The following is a 15,589-nucleotide window of genomic DNA, read 5'->3' on the forward strand; positions in this document are numbered from 1 at the left end:
TCTCACTCTCTTCACCACCAGCACCCCACCCACATGCCGCTTCTCTTCATTCTCTCGCTCTTCATTCGTTTCTCTGCTTCAGTGCAAAGCCAAACAAGCCAGCCATTAAGTTGAGTTAAGCGCAGGAAGTGGGCCTTCGGGCCAGGCGGCACTGTTTACAAGGAGCTAGTCAGGTTTCAGTGGTGCTTTGAAGTGAGCAGCACACAGGAGACTGTCTGTCACTAGGCAAAGGCCCAGCACCGCTCCACTGACTCACTAGCATTCCCCCCATTCATCTGAGCGCAGAGAGGGAGGGAGGGTGGAGGCAGAGAGGGGGTGTAAATGGGCAGAATAGAAGAGCCACAGGTAGATTTATGGTTTTTCCCCCCTCAGAGTATCTGTTCCTACCTTTAATCACTCTTACCTGTCTGTTATTACAACCCTTCTTTATTTAACCCCTGGTAAGGATGCATAAAAGACAAACATCAACTTGTGCAGCAGGTCATGACATATAAGAGAGATCCACTACTACTACGGCTCTGTCATATGCTCCTGACAGTATTCATACATCAGCCTAATATAAATATTATGTGCAGCATTATGAGCCCCTCTAAACCTTTGCTCCAAGAACGTAAACGCACACACCATACGTTATGTACATGCCATTCTCAAATGCTCACTTCTATCCCAGAGCCTCTGCTCTGAGGCAGGAGGATCAGCTTTCTCCAGCACACCCATTGACTTCATGACATCACTGCAGAGAAGGTTCGGTTTCAGCAGTGCATGGCTTGGGGGATTCCAACTTGGCACGAAGCGCAGTACTTTCAGAGAAGGAACACTGCAGCACAGCTCAATACCCTTGTTTTCCCTTCACCAAACAGGCAGGCAGGAACATTTTCACACCTATGCAACGACACAGATTTCTCCTGCCACATGATTCCTGTTGGTTTAACCGAGGCCTCTCTCACAACAGGCCAAAAAAGATTTTAAAAAAAGTTTCTTGTTTTGTTTAGCACTTGAAGGCGATGTTGGTGTACACGTGAGAAGCAGCCCTCCGCCACATTCTTACAGGTTGGCACCAGTTTCTCAGACACAAAACACACAGATGTGAAATATCTCAGAATATACTGACAGAGTGTGTGATTAACAGGAGAGGTGTGTTCAACTGGCAGTGTCAGTATAAACTCATTCCTTGTATTTCCCAGAGGGCTCCAGTCTTGTGTTTCCATTAAGAATTCCAATAATCTCTTTTACTGTTGCCTGCCAGTCTGAGGCAACAGATGTTCAGGTGTGACACAACCCTTGCCCCCTTGAGAAAACAACATAACTGTGCTTTTATCAAAGAAAATAACGTGTTATCAAGAGCATTTAATCATTAAAAATAATACTGAACATATGGAAGGGAAAAGAAATGAAAGAAAAACACAAAGCAAGCTTTCCCTCCTTAAACTACAATTAAGTGTCAGGCATTTGATGTAGCTGTTTGATGATATCTGCACATTCTGCAGAAACTCAGCACATGTTTTTGGTTAAAGAAGAGTAATGGTACAGTGTGCTAATCGAAAAAAAAAAAGCTTCTTGAAAGTCATCCAACAGACTGAAATGTAGACACTGTAGTATTGTTGTCATAAAAAAAGACATAATTTATCAACAGGAATTAACAAAAACAGGCATGTCTACATTTGGGCTGTGCAAAAGTAAGTAAAGCAGTAAAGTACACTGGCAGATAAGAAAAAGTATTTACTTTCTTTAAATACAAATATATAATTTCATGTTTTTACAAATACTATTTACAATTCCATTAAATTTTACATGAAATGTGTACAAATAGGGAAAAAAAGTCATTCTTCCACAGCTCATTTCCTCAGTCTCTGTGGTCTTGGCTGCTGGATCATCACTCCCCTGGAGTTTATGGTGGCTTTAAGAAAGAGCCAGAGAGGATGAGGAGAGTATTTCAGCACATGGCATCCGTAGCCATGATTGTTATTTGTTCAGACAGTCAGGTTGAGTCCGTGTTTATCCAGCTTGTCTTTTTTGTCAAAACCTAACCCTCAGTCTGGCATGCATAAGTGACTATAAAGCTGAGGCAAACACAAATGCTGTAAAAACCTATAGCTACTCACTGTGCTACTCACCTATCACACGAGGAAGGTAATAAAACACAAATTAGTCCCAGCAACACTTTGCCTCTTTATTCTACACTGTGGTCTCCCCATGTTTGCCATTTGTCAGCCTCGTGTAGAACTTGTGCCAGGAGTGCAGAGTCTTTCCAGACCAGATCCAGAAACCAGAGGTGATGCCCACTATCAGTGTCATCAGGTACTTGATCATGTAGACAGTGAAGTCAGGGGTCATGTGTGGAGTGTGAGCTCTGGCCTGCAGAGGGCAGGGAATGGCCAGGCTCCTGCAGTTATGGATGACCCAGCTCCGCTCCCAGTGGGGGCGGAAGGCCTGCTCGTAGAAGAAGCAGGCGATAACAATGGTAGCAGGGACGGTGTAGAGCACACTGAACACCCCGATGCGCACCATCAGTCGCTCCAGCTTCTCCGTCTTGGTGCCGTCGTGTTTCATGATGGTGCGGATTCTGAATAGTGACACAAAGCCGGCCAGTAAGAAAGAGGTGCCGATGAAGAGGTACACGAAGAGAGGGGCCAACACGAAGCCCCGCAGAGGGTCCAGGTTGCTGAGACTCACAAAGCAGACACCACTGAGCACATCGCCTTCAATCTGCCCGATGGCCAGGATGCTGATGGTCTTTACAGCTGGAACTGCCCAGGCTGCCAGGTGGAAATACTGAGAGTGTGCCTCGATGGCCTCGTGGCCCCACTTCATACCTGCTGCCAGGAACCAGGTGAGGGACAGGATGACCCACCAGATGGAGCTGGCCATGCTGAAGAAGTAGAGCATCATGAAGAGGATGGTGCAGCCTTCCTTTTTGGTGCCTTGGACGATGGTCTTGTAGCCCTCAGGGTTGAAGCTGTCATTGCACACCACCTTATCCCCGAGGAAGTAGCCAGCTATGTAGGCTATGGAGACCATAGTGTAGCAGCCAGACAAGAAGATGATGGGCCGCTCAGGGTATCTGAAGCGTTGCATGTCAACTAAATAAGTGGTAACTGTGAATAAAGTAGACGCACAACAAAGCACAGACCAAACTAGAATCCATATGCGGGAGAAATGAATCTCTTTATCACTGAAAAACATCTTCCCACCGCTCTTTGATGACTCACAGGGAGCTGCACAGTCCTTCTCCTCCAAAAAATTGTAATTCAAATATGGAGGAACTTTTAAAACTGACGGGCAGCGGAAGGAGTGGTCCTGGGTCCCTGTGGAGGGGTCCTGGGTCCCTGTTACAGCCGTGGTGGGGACGGTGGATGTGGAGGAGTCGTTTTGGCCCACACAGATTTGTCCGTCTCCCAGGACAGGGAAGTTCTCACAGCGCAGTCTGTCCGGCCACTGAAAGCCAAATTTGTTCATAAGAGCCTCGCATCCCTGCTTGGCCCTCTCGCAGATGGACCTGCATGGAGGAATGGCCTTCTCCAAAACGGTGCACACAGGCGCATACATGGAGCACAGGAAAAATTTCAACTCCGGGGAGCACTGTACCTTCACCAGGGGGTAAAACTGGTGCACCTCCAGCCCTGCGTCCTCCTGGTTGTAGTGGCCCACCAAATTGGGCATGATGGTTTGGTTGTAGGCTATGTCCGTGCACAGAGGGATCGAAATCGGCTGACAAAATCCATGCTCTGGGACCACTATCCCGTTGTCCCCTGGATACTGAGCTGATATCAGCAGAGGCATAAGCAGGACCGCAACACCCCAAGTCTTGCAAAAAGTCATCTCTCCAAGTTTAAGGCCGATTAACTTCTTGTAAGTTTATTTCGCGTGTATCGTCAGCTCTGCAAGCACTTCCTCGGTAACTTTTTTTTTTAATGCAAAAAGTGTGATGGTAAAGACCTGAACGCTGTTTTCTTTGTGCTTAGTCTCTACTTCAACACTGCTGGCTGACTTTCTTTTCCACAACTCCGATTTCTCCAGCACTGTCAAGGCACTCATAGTAAGAAATAAGCTGCAACGTTCCTTTCAAAATAAAGGCATAACATAAGCGTTTTACTACAAGAAAATAGGATGGGATGAGCCTTCATGGATCACACGGGGAAAGCTGCAGTGTTACAGCAACGAAGGGGATAGTGTAACAATATACAAAAATGTGCATGGGTACAGATTCTTCCATATATGACTATTCAAACATTGCACTGATTCCTTTGAATAAGAAAAATGACAACACTGCACATATCGGTATTGCACAGATTTTTGCATGAGTAGCAATACCAATATAAGAAATACTGATACTGCACAGCTAATATCTATAGTGCACAGATGGCATGAAGCTTTAAAGGGACAAAATATTACTAATGCACAGATTTGAATGTGCTGATATTGCACCAAGTGAGGTATGGCAGTCTTTCAGTGAGCTGCTACAGTAACACAAATATTTGATGTAACAAAAAGCAAATGCTTTTTCCAACAAGAGTTTGCCTGCAGTGAGGTTTAACACAAAAGCTGTTTTTTTAAATTACTGTTTTAATGCATAATAATAACAACAACTAAACAACAACAGTGATAGTAATTCTTCTTCTTCACCATCCAGTTCATATTATTCTAATAAGAACACCACACTATCGTCACGTTCATTATAAATAAGTAAAATGCAAATGATGCTGAGGCTTATGTATGCTTTTATTCTGAAGGTACCATGTCTTGCCTATTGGTCGTACTTTACAAATATTGTTCAACTTGACTCCACAGCTGGATTTGCGTGGCCCAATCAGACTTTCAAGTTCCCCTTCATCTAATATGTCCATGGGAGGAGGACCAGGAGGAGGTACACTCTTCCACCTAGTGGAGCACTTCAGCGTCCACGTCATGTTCTCGTTCCATCTTCAAGTTCGCCAATCATTCAATCTGCACGTCTAACTCCTAGATAAATAACCGTGAACTATATGGATTACTTGACTGAACTCTATCTGCTTCAAATAAAGCGAACTAAATAAGTAATCAGTTTAGAACTGGAAATTAAAAACTACAGTCCCGTGTTTCAGGATTGAATTTGCTTATAAATCATTCTAAATGCAAATATCAATCGTTAAACTTTACACAAACCAAAGAAAAAAATCACAAATAAATATTTAGATATAAACGTGTGAAAGCGTAAACTATTCAGGTATTTATCTTTTCTACATTTCTTGCACATGTGCAATCAAGAAAATGCATCATATCCAATACATCAGAGATGACGCAAGTCTGGATTTGAGTACGGCCAAAATACTTGTCTTAAAGAAAAGAAACGTATTTTTGTTCTAGTTCAACCTGTTTCCATCATTATTTACCACAATTTTCTGCACTAGAAAAAATATTTAAAACAAAATTTCAAAATACTTTAATGGAAATTTAAAACAAATTGGCATATCCTCCCAGTACATATTAAAGAACAATAAATAAATAAATAAATGAATGAATATAAAATCTGAAAGAAAACAAACCAAGGACTAAATTACAGAAGGAATCATTGATCATATAAGAGCGAGGTCAGCCTTGTATTATCTTTATAATGGTTATTTATAATTAAATTACTTTAGTGATCTGAGTTAGTTTAAAAAAGAGAGACATTAGTAGTATTAGTAGTAGTAGTAGTACTAGTCATTATAACTGTTATAATAGTAGCAATAATGGTACATTTTTTACTTGGTACATAATGTTGGAATAAGTTTTTTTCTTTCATATTGATCTAATGTATATAAAACTACTGTAAATAGTAAATATATATAGTTAAATATATGCTATCATATGCAAAATAGAATGCACTACTACTACTACTACTACTACTACTACTAGTAGTAGTAGTAGTAGTAGTAGTAGTAATAATAATAACATTGATCAAATTTACACTTAACTCAGTAGCTGAATTTACTCAAATAAACCAAACTGCTTTAATATATTTTTAAAAAGTGTCAATGAGTATGGTGACAAGATGCCATTATATGCAAAACATAATATATAACAACAACAATGATAATGATAATAATAATAATGGTCAAAAATATTCTTATTACTCTTTTCTATAAATCCCTTAACCGACATCAATCGAACAGAACTGATGCAATATGCACGATAAAAAAAAGTATTGTAATATGAATTAGAAAATCCCCTTATATTCATAATAGAATGCATGAATACTACTACTACTACTACTACTACTACTACTACTACTACTACTACTACTACTACTAATAATAATAATAATAATAACAATAACATTATTATTATTATTATTATTATTATTATTATTATTATTATTATTATTATTATTATTATTATTATTATTATTATTATTATTATTATTATTATTATTAGAATGATGATGATAGGATAAACTGCAGGTAGAGCGGCAGGACCACCTGCGCCATGAGTCACTGCGGCCTAAAAACATGGGGGAGGGTGACACCAGATGTTGCTATGCAGCTGGATATCTATCTTTATGCTAATTGGACTAAAAACAGAATCGCTCCGGCTCAGCCAATGAGCGGTCAGGTCGCGAGGGCAATGACGGGGGTCAAGCTGGGGTGCCACGAGAGCGTTTCAGGATAAGGTACCGAGTGCCCGGAAACCTGTTAAACTCCAAAAGTTCCCGTTTCTTAACCTAATGCGGGTAAGTTGGCTCTGGGTTTGACGGGTACATGTTACTCAGATATCATGTTTTTTTTCATTATTTGGAAGTTTGCTAAATTTGCCGGCCGGGCACAAGTTTCAAAGTGCTAAAACTACAGTCCGAATTAGCCAAGGCAGCGTCAAAGCTAGCTTAATGCACGTCCCTCAACGGCTAGTTAGGTCCCGTAGGTTAGCTAGTTGATTTGCTTTCCTTGAAACAGCAGTTAGCTCATCATTTCTACCATTTCTGCGTTTCTCTTATCTTTGTCGTATTTACTATATAAGGCTATATCAAAAGTTAACAATGACTACTTTGTATTTTGCCAGACCAGTAATGGAGTTCTAAGGAATCATCAGGGAGTTTAAGATGGCATTTGACCGGCATCAGAACACACTTGCAAATTCACTTTTTCACACATACCAGCGTCAGGTAAGAAATACTTTGGTAAATAAGTAAGATGACATATTTGCGGTAGCAGTTTACCTCTGTTAGGGGTCTATAATTGGACAATTGGTGAAATAGTACTGTTCATCAGACATGCCCATATCTATCTATGGTATATTCTAACACAGACGAATATCATGCCATTGATCCCCCTTTTTTCAGTTTTGAGATATATTTCAGTAATTTCAAGCCCAAACTGTTAATGACGTTCTGATTCTTGCATGGCATATGAAATGCCAAGCAATAGTGAAACCTAAGAAACTTGTTCTATGAATTCTAATTTTTGTATCAATCTGCTTTGTGTAATGAAGAAAATTCAGTTGTCCAGCTTTTCTCTTTCAGGCTGGTGTTAATGTGAGTGGTGCAAACAGTAATAGCATGGCTTTGCCCTTCGTTTCTGTCGCTGATGCCTCGCGGCAGGAACAGGATACCACATCCTTTGCGGCGTGGTCTTGCAATACTCAGGATGACCCCTGTGAGCTTACCAGTTGCTCCCAGAGCAGCATTAAAAGCAGGTATTCTTATTAACTGTGTTCAGAAACATTCAGCCAAAATATAGTTCATTAGTGCAATCACACTGCTATTACATGCAATCATAGGTTTGGGATTTTATTCTGTTTTTCAGATGTAATGAAACACACTGGGTTTAATTCTTATTGTGGCAATATGAGGGAAGTTGTGAAAGAAAAAAATGAGTGCAGCTCTAAGAACATGCCTTTTTACTCTAAGGAAACCTGATAACGCTGATTGTGACGAGGAGACTGACCTGCAAGGTCTAGTGTCAAATATTTTGGATGAAGCAGATTCACAGCGCAGCTACTTCAGCCAAGGGTATGTCAAGGTTTGACATTTTCACAGATTTTGGTTTATATTACAGTATGTATTGTATGATTTGCGTCAGAGTTGATTTGTATGTTTTACTCTTTTGAAAATGAATGTGTTGTTTTTGTGATCTCTGGCATTAAAGAAAGTCCTCTATTGTTATTTTAGGAGCCTACCTACATGCAGTCCCATCTGGTCTCCAAAAACATTGAGAGAAGAACTGCTACAGTATTTTCAATCAGAAGGTAACACACAGCATAATCCTTCTTTTCCAAACCAAGTATCCCATGAGACTTTCAGTAAAACACAGCAAGCACCAGTGGACAAAGATGTTGAAGAGTTGAGTCAACAGTCCAATGGCTTTGCTATCAATCAAGAATGGCTTTTTAATTTGCCTAATGGAGACAGCTACTGCCGCCCTCCCCAGAAGTTGCCACCAGCTCTACCATTGCCCAGTGCAGGAAGTACCTACCCATCACAGATACAACCAGTCAGCATGTCAGCTTATAATGACAGAGAGGTTGGACAACCTATGAATAATTTTCTCAACCTCAGTGACATATTTAGACCTCAAAATGAAATGAGCAGCACCAGCTTTGATCCTTTCTATGAAGACCACTTGATCCAGAGCGGCATAAAGCCCACTTGCAATGAGCAGTATGTGCCAGAAGACATAAACCAGCTGGTCAGCAGTTTTCAGTCATTCATGGCTGATAGCGTACGTCGTGGAGACTTTCCAAATATGCACAAGCAGGCATTGGGCATGCACATTGAAGATAGTCTGGTTGAAGAATGGAAAACTACCAGCCCTGTGATGTCAACACAAAGTACTCCCGCAATGCAGATCCCAAAACAGCTGGTGGGAGAATTTGGGACAGTGCAGAGGGAAAGAAATGAAGGAGCGAGGAAACAAACATTTAAACATGATGCTTTTCAAGGTCTGCCAGATTTCACCCCTCAAAACCCAGAGGGTTTCCAGCAATCAAAGCAATTCTCTGCAACTTTAAACTTCCCAAATCAATACCAAAACAAGATGACAACGCACAGAGAGAACATTAACGTAAGCATGAACCAATATTTAAACCATCATATCCAGCAGAGCCAGATACAGAACAATATCAAGCCACAGATGCAGAAGGAAAAGAAGAGGATGCATATGTCTGGACTACAGGGAGAACTCTTCTCTAGGAGGCCCCAGACCAGTGCTCACATGAGAGAGGGGGATAAACAGCACTTCTCACAAAGCCCATACTTTGACTTCCAGGGCAGCATGCAGTCTCAAAGATTTGATGGAGAAAACAGCATGTTCAGTGGAGGGAATGTACAGCAGGTCATGCCTTTCATGTATCCTGTAAATGACCTCAGGAGACAGTCCAGCATGTCCATCAACACAAACGTCAGCTCTCAATCCACATTACCCTATGGATGTGGGGTTCCTGGTGCTAATGTGGGTGATGTAATGTCAGCCAATGAGTCTCCAGTTTTCAAGTCTTATATTGGTGACATAAGGACCCGCAGAGGAGAGAGCACTCATCGTGTCCCGGCCTCAGCCATGATGACTTCAGTGATGACGAATCAAGGGGGACCTGTGATCCAGCCGTGCTTCTACCTGGATGAGTGTTATGAGCAATGGAGGTGTTTGGAGAAAGAGAGAAAGAAGGTATGCTATTGAAGTCTGATTTTGTGTCTAATAAAATATGTCTGTCTGGGGTTCATTATCGGGAATGATTTCACAGCCACTTTTGTGTTTTCAATGGAACAGCACTGGCAGTATAGAGTTTACTTTCTTCCCATTCAGTTGTTAATAAAAACATGGTACTGAGCGTATTCAGCTGCCAAACATACCTATACTGGCCCAGCTATAATTCTAAGATTTTTACTGTAGGGCTGTGCACCTTACTATGCTGGGAGGAAAACATTTTTTTCAGTTTGGGCCTAGGTTGAAGCCAGGTTACTGACAAATATTTAACTCCACCTTGAGATAGAGGTGAATTTAGTTTTAGTTTCTCATGTAGACAATTACTATTTATCCAACTATTGTTTGAAACTATTTAATATCGGGATGTCATGTTGTCACTTTTAAATTTTTTTTTTTAGATAGAGGCCATCCTTAACAAAACATTTTTTGGGAAAAGGCCTGCAGCAGTGACCAACATTAACCTGCCCAAAACTCCACCAAACCCCACAAGAATCGACCACCTGATTGTTAATCAGACAAGAGAACAAGCAAAGGTGAGACCCCTGAAGTAACTGCATTCATACTGCCACCTACTGGTGTGTTTTGTCACAGCAGCATTGTGTCCTGAAAATTTTACAGATTTATTTAGCAAATATTTGAGTTGTTGAGAAACAACTATTCCCCTAAATATTTCTGTGCTGATTTTCTTAGTTTAGATGATTATTGAATTTCTTCTCATTTTCATTTATCGTCACTATCATAATTTAAAAAAACATACTTGTGTACAAAGTATAGACCCAATAAGACAGTTAATCTTTTAGAATGTCTTGTTGATAAATAACTGTTTCTGTGCATTGTATTTGTGTAATAGCTGATTAATGAGCCATCATGGTAAGAAAGGCTAAATCCTGGGTTTGGTTGGTATCCCAGAATTTTTTGTACTGATTTCCACAGATCAAAAATACCATTAACTGGCATGTAAATGAACCTGACCCAGTTTTACATTTCTGTTTGCAAATCTAGTTTAGTTAAAAAGTTATATTCCTTTTATTGAGATTTTACCTATGTTTTGATGCTATGTCACTGTTGTTTGGAACAGTAAGTTAATTTATTTAAAATTATTAAGCATACATGGATAAAAACTAAGTAAATGTTAGTATAGTTTTTCTTAAACTCTGGTACAAACTGAGTAAGGAATATAAAAGCAGATTATGTTGGTGTGTTGCAGGTGGAAAGCCTTCTGGAACGAATGGAGTGTCTGTGTAGCACTCCCCTACACAGCAACATTCACACAGCACTGAAGAGGCATCATATGGCTATTTACATCACGCAGGCAAGATGCATGGAGGACACTGCAAACATGACCAAACATCAGCGACAGAAACCTCATTTCACAGAGGACAGGGGTAACCCATATTTCATATTTCTATTTTTCTATTCAAACTGTTCTTCTATTTGCTGCTGTTACACTGTAAATTTCAATAAACTTTTATCTATCTGTCTTTGTTTTTATGATATGCTGCTGGACCTAACTTGCTTCTGCTTCCTAGACACCCTGTTGATGATCATTTCACTGAAGGACCTAGCTACTACCACTAGAAAACTCCGTACAGCTCTGTGGTGTGCCCTCCGGATGACACTGCCAAAGCCTGTCAAGGTGCAGGACCACCATGTTAACAAGGAGGACACATGTAGTGAGAAATGCTTCTCTCCATTTGAAATTTGCTCGTTTAAGTTATGATTTAGCAGGTTATAAGTTAAAGGTATCGGTTAAATTAAAATCACTCCAGAGTGCCCTATTTATTAGTGTCCCATAGTCAGAAGAGAGACAAAAATTAATGTTCTTATAGTATTACTTACCTGCAAGTCAACATGACATTTTATCTGCAACACATGGATCATTGCAGAACATGATATGAGTATTGTGAAGCTAAGTGACTGCATTTTTGGCACCGAAAGGCTTCTTCTGTTTCGTAGGAATTGCATGAAATGTAATTTGTCCTGCTGCATCTTAACCTAAATTCATTTAATAAGTGTCAGTTCCAAATCAACACGAATCTTGCTCCATCACTGTTGTATTTAAAGGCACTATTTATGTGGAAGATTTCAGTGAATTCTTCATTGTTTTACTTATTTATTGGAACCTCAGTTCTGAGAATTACCACGCAATAATTGAATCACCAGGGCAGTAGCATGCTAAACATTAACCTGTTTTCTCTAAAGTTCATTAATTTCTGCAGCTTGAGTTTTTCTGATCTAACCTTAAACATCCTGTAATCAAAAAGTTTTTTTTTAATCTGCAATTTGGTGGAATTTGAAATGTGCCAACAATTCTAAAATATCTGGAGGAAGGGTTCAGTGTTTTACATTTAAAGGCAATAATCACACTTCCAGTGAGAAGCGTAACATGAATAAATGTATCAGTGAAATGTAACATAGCTAAGTTTAAAAAAAAATAATTCTCTGAATGCAGGGGTCTTTGAAGACTTGTTCTACTTAAGTACTTTACAATGAATATACTAAATTATATTTTTTTCCTAAAGTGTTCCATTTAGTATCTGAAACTTTTTTTCTTCTGCTGTTAAATGTGTGATCATAAATCTGTTTAATTTATATGAAATTTCTGGGTCAGAACTGCAAACATACTAAAGCATTCAAAGTTCAGCATTAAAAATTTAAATGCATTTATTACATTATAAAATATTATCATCAGTGAAGTGTGAAAGTTTGTCAGCAAGGGGCCAAAGTGTGTATTCATTACAAAGCTAAGTCAAGAAGAAAATTTTGACATTAGCTTTGAGACATCCTGTAGGGGGACTCATCTTCATGAATATGAGCAGGGTTGTTCTGTTGAGTTTTAATGCTCTGGTTGTGTTTTTTCTTGTTAATTGTTTTCTCAACTGAAAAATACAAAATAAAACAATCCAAATTGTTGAAAAATGTTTTTTTTATTAATTTAAAAAGATGTTGAACCTCAGTATAAACACTGAAATGATGGTACATGATATATTTGAGGTATAATTTACCAACTGCTCCTTTGTTCTATTCTTCAACAAAATGTCTACACAGTAAAACTTTAACCTAAAGCATTGAAAAGCAAGCAATGATGTCTGACAGCAGCACCAGCCTTTACATAGAAGTTGTGCAGAAATAAAAGGCATTTACAAGGTGTTGGCACAAATGACAACAGCAGAAACTGCAGACTGAGCTGCTTCACAAGGATTTCTCCACTTTTACCGTGATTAGTCCAATTTGTGTTTCAGGTGTACACTCTGATAATTTTGGGATAATTCAGTCAACACTAAACCACGTCACATTTGTTGACCAACAACATGACGCTATCACAGTTGTCATTAGTTTAAGATTTGCAGCTTTATTCCCAGACATCTTTCTGTATCTGATTTAAATCAGGGAGAACTAAATATAAGGAATTTTGGTTCTGCACAACATCCAATTCACTGATTTTTTACACATGCTATGAGATACAGAATGTAATTCACGAGGAGGATCTGATGAACATGAGTGATGGCGAGGTTTAGCTAAAAAGAGTTGACGACAATCTTTTTTTCTTGTAAGAAAAATCTTTCACTTGCAAAGTGTCCTCTTGTTTGGTTTTATCTTTTGCGTTCACCTTTTTGTGTACGCTTCTTTTCCTTCTCTTTTCTGTCTTGTTTGGCTAGTTTGTCTTTCTCTCGCTGCATCTTGTCCATTTCCTTCTTCTTCTGAGCATCCTCACGAGCCTGGTCTCGCTTTTGCTTTTGTCTGTTCAGCACCTCCTCCACATTGGTGTTCTTGAACAGAGCTGACACTTTGAGTAAAGGACAGCTGGATGCAAAATTATCATTACTACATATGATCACTAAGATGGTGTGAATGATTGTAACGCTGTATCATGCAGTCATGGTTCTGCAACTACGGCATTATCCATTCATGTAGTAGGACTTAATAACGTGTTTTTAAAAGCATGTGTTCGCATACAATTTCAAAAAGGATACATTTGTCATTTCCTGTAAAGTTATTTCCACTTGTTTGCTCCTCTTCTTCAGCTTCAGTGCTTTTGTTAAGGAAAGAACTGACATCCTAGAAATCATAACTGTATAGGATGATGCAACAATTCATTTTTTTGCTTACCTCTTTCAATGAATATGCTCACGGACCCTGTCTCTGAGTGCACAAAAAGCGTGTAGCCTTCCTGTCAATTTAATCCACAAAAATCAAGGATATTCCTCTTCGTCTGTTACGTTAGCGTATTGGGCGAGAAGGGCCTCTTTCCTTTTCTTTGACTCCTCAGACACCTCCTTCTGCTTCACCACAATCTGAGCTTGTTTTTCGATCATACTGGCAATGGCCTGGACCTCAGCTACAGAAAAGGAATGACAGAACACATTCAAACTAAACAAATAATGACAACATTTAGTACTATCCACTGCAATAAAACTACCTGCTTTATGCTGTCAATATGAAGGTATGTTAACAGAAACAGCAGACCGTATAGCACATCATCATGGCTACACTAAACAATCTCATTCCAATAATACTGACAAAAGAAACTGCAGTAATTACTTTCTGGCATAAACCCTTCTTCAGACAAGAGAAACTTTCTGCAATCTCAGGAGCTATTTTTGTTTCTTTTTTCCCCTGGAAATGTTAATCTCTTCCCAAGACAAGTCTCTCTGTGCACTTCAAACTGAGAAGAAGGCATCTTCTATGGAAAGAGCTAATGCCTCTGTATGTTTGACTAGTATTAAAGACAGACTCTGTAGCAAGCTGTCTTTTCTCTGTTTACTCAAGATTTAAATGAGCTGATGAGCCTGTTGGCTTGATTTTTTTTTGATTGCTATTCATGTATATATACATAGTGTGTTTGGATTGTAGGGTATTTTTTTAATGTGCGTTAACTCACAGGTACAATTTAAGTGTAAAGTACTGAATGTTGATGTTCTGCAAGATCACTAGAATTCCTGCCAACATGATGGCTTCTTCCCAAAGAGTTGCTGACTTATGCAAGCTAGCTAGAGAGAGAAAAAAATCAGTGACATCATGAAAGTGGATGAATCAAAGTTACATAAATACCATCTTCAGCATCTCTTTTGGCTGCTGATCGACTGCAACACTCTGTCCACTGCTTGATGATCTGTTTGCAGACATCTTCCATGGTGTCCTCATCCTGCATACAAATGACAACATTACAAAGTAATCTAAGTACTTGAATTACAAAAAAAAGCTCATATTCTGCTGTTGGTATTAAATAAATCAAGTGGTATTGTGATCCCACTACTTATTTGATTACCAGGTGGAGACACAGGTAATTTTTAGCCTCAATGAACACGTATAAGATTAAGCAATTATTAACATGCATCTACTAAACAGCACAGTGGATTTGACAGTGACATTTCTAAACCGTGTACGCCAAAAAGCTTTGAGGAAGTGTAGCGTATTGACTCATTCGTTGCTTGGTGCGTGTCACTGCTGATCAAGCCGAAAACTATCTGCAAATCCCAGATTTTTGAACGGGGTTTGGTGTGGCAGGAAATAAAAACTCAGATCACTGCCTTAGGGTGTGTGTGGACTTTGGCTCAAGAAACGCACCTGCGTCTAAACGTCGATATTTAGCTCCAGAAATAACAGCTGACATCAGCACTGTCATTAGGTACCACCCGGCAGACAAGACAGACAGCAACAAATGAGAGAACAGGCTCGGTGGCTGAGCGGAACATGCCGCTTTGGATATTCACCAGAAATGCGGATAAAATTCCTTGAAGCGCATCTTCTTTCTCCTCGTCGCTCTCCTCTTCTTGTAAAATCCCTAAAATGTACACCCCGTACACCTCTCGGTCTACTTCCAACGAGTCTAGCCGATCATTTAGCCAGCTTTCAAACTCCCCGGCGTCTGTCAAGGGCGCAGCCATCTTGGCCCTTTCGGGTCCTTCATTGCCGCCCGGCTGTCCTCTGTGATT

At 39.7% G+C, this 15,589-nt stretch overlaps 3 protein-coding genes across 3 annotated transcripts; 1 reads left to right on the forward strand and 2 right to left on the reverse strand.

The window, feature by feature from the left end:
- Positions 1 to 1,327: 1,327 nt before the first annotated feature.
- fzd2 (frizzled class receptor 2) lies at positions 1,328 to 3,999 on the reverse strand. Its single transcript, XM_023282063.3, has one exon. The coding sequence runs from the start codon at positions 3,817 to 3,819 to the stop codon at positions 2,176 to 2,178; it is 1,644 nt and encodes a 547-aa protein (XP_023137831.1). The 5' UTR covers positions 3,820 to 3,999; the 3' UTR covers positions 1,328 to 2,175.
- Positions 4,000 to 6,475: 2,476 nt separating this feature from the next.
- moto (minamoto) lies at positions 6,476 to 12,408 on the forward strand. Its single transcript, XM_035953651.2, has 7 exons — positions 6,476 to 7,117; positions 7,475 to 7,647; positions 7,862 to 7,963; positions 8,123 to 9,614; positions 10,052 to 10,186; positions 10,861 to 11,038; positions 11,183 to 12,408. Exons 1-7 carry the CDS (start codon positions 7,055 to 7,057, stop codon positions 11,371 to 11,373), a joined length of 2,334 nt encoding a protein of 777 aa, XP_035809544.1. The 5' UTR covers positions 6,476 to 7,054; the 3' UTR covers positions 11,374 to 12,408.
- Positions 12,409 to 12,561: 153 nt separating this feature from the next.
- ccdc43 (coiled-coil domain containing 43) lies at positions 12,562 to 15,569 on the reverse strand. Its single transcript, XM_023282071.3, has 5 exons — positions 15,368 to 15,569; positions 14,706 to 14,799; positions 13,857 to 13,992; positions 13,628 to 13,683; positions 12,562 to 13,434 (listed from the first exon to the last, which is right to left on the reverse strand). The coding sequence occupies exons 1-5, from the start codon at positions 15,539 to 15,541 to the stop codon at positions 13,247 to 13,249; spliced, it is 648 nt and encodes a 215-aa protein (XP_023137839.1). The 5' UTR covers positions 15,542 to 15,569; the 3' UTR covers positions 12,562 to 13,246.
- Positions 15,570 to 15,589: the final 20 nt, after the last annotated feature.

Source organism: Amphiprion ocellaris, chromosome 19, assembly GCF_022539595.1.
Source record: "Amphiprion ocellaris isolate individual 3 ecotype Okinawa chromosome 19, ASM2253959v1, whole genome shotgun sequence".
Lineage (NCBI taxonomy): Eukaryota > Metazoa > Chordata > Actinopteri > Pomacentridae > Amphiprion > Amphiprion ocellaris.

Excerpts from the sequence above, each read along its gene's own strand:
- fzd2 (XM_023282063.3), bottom strand. The coding sequence starts at position 3,819 with ATGACTTTTTGCAAGACTTGGGGTGTTGCGGTCCTGCTTATGCCTCTG.
- moto (XM_035953651.2), top strand. The coding sequence starts at position 7,055 with ATGGCATTTGACCGGCATCAGAACACACTTGCAAATTCACTTTTTCAC. Across the intron at positions 9,615-10,051 it reads TGGAGAAAGAGAGAAAGAAG|ATAGAGGCCATCCTTAACAA; the intron begins GTATGCTATTGA and ends TTTTTTTTTTAG. Across the intron at positions 11,039-11,182 it reads TCATTTCACAGAGGACAGGG|ACACCCTGTTGATGATCATT; the intron begins GTAACCCATATT and ends TCTGCTTCCTAG.
- ccdc43 (XM_023282071.3), bottom strand. The coding sequence starts at position 15,541 with ATGGCTGCGCCCTTGACAGACGCCGGGGAGTTTGAAAGCTGGCTAAAT. Across the intron at positions 14,800-15,367 it reads GAATTTTATCCGCATTTCTG|GATGAGGACACCATGGAAGA; the intron begins GTGAATATCCAA and ends ATTTGTATGCAG. Across the intron at positions 13,684-13,856 it reads AACGTAACAGACGAAGAGGA|TGAAGCTGAAGAAGAGGAGC; the intron begins ATATCCTTGATT and ends TAACAAAAGCAC.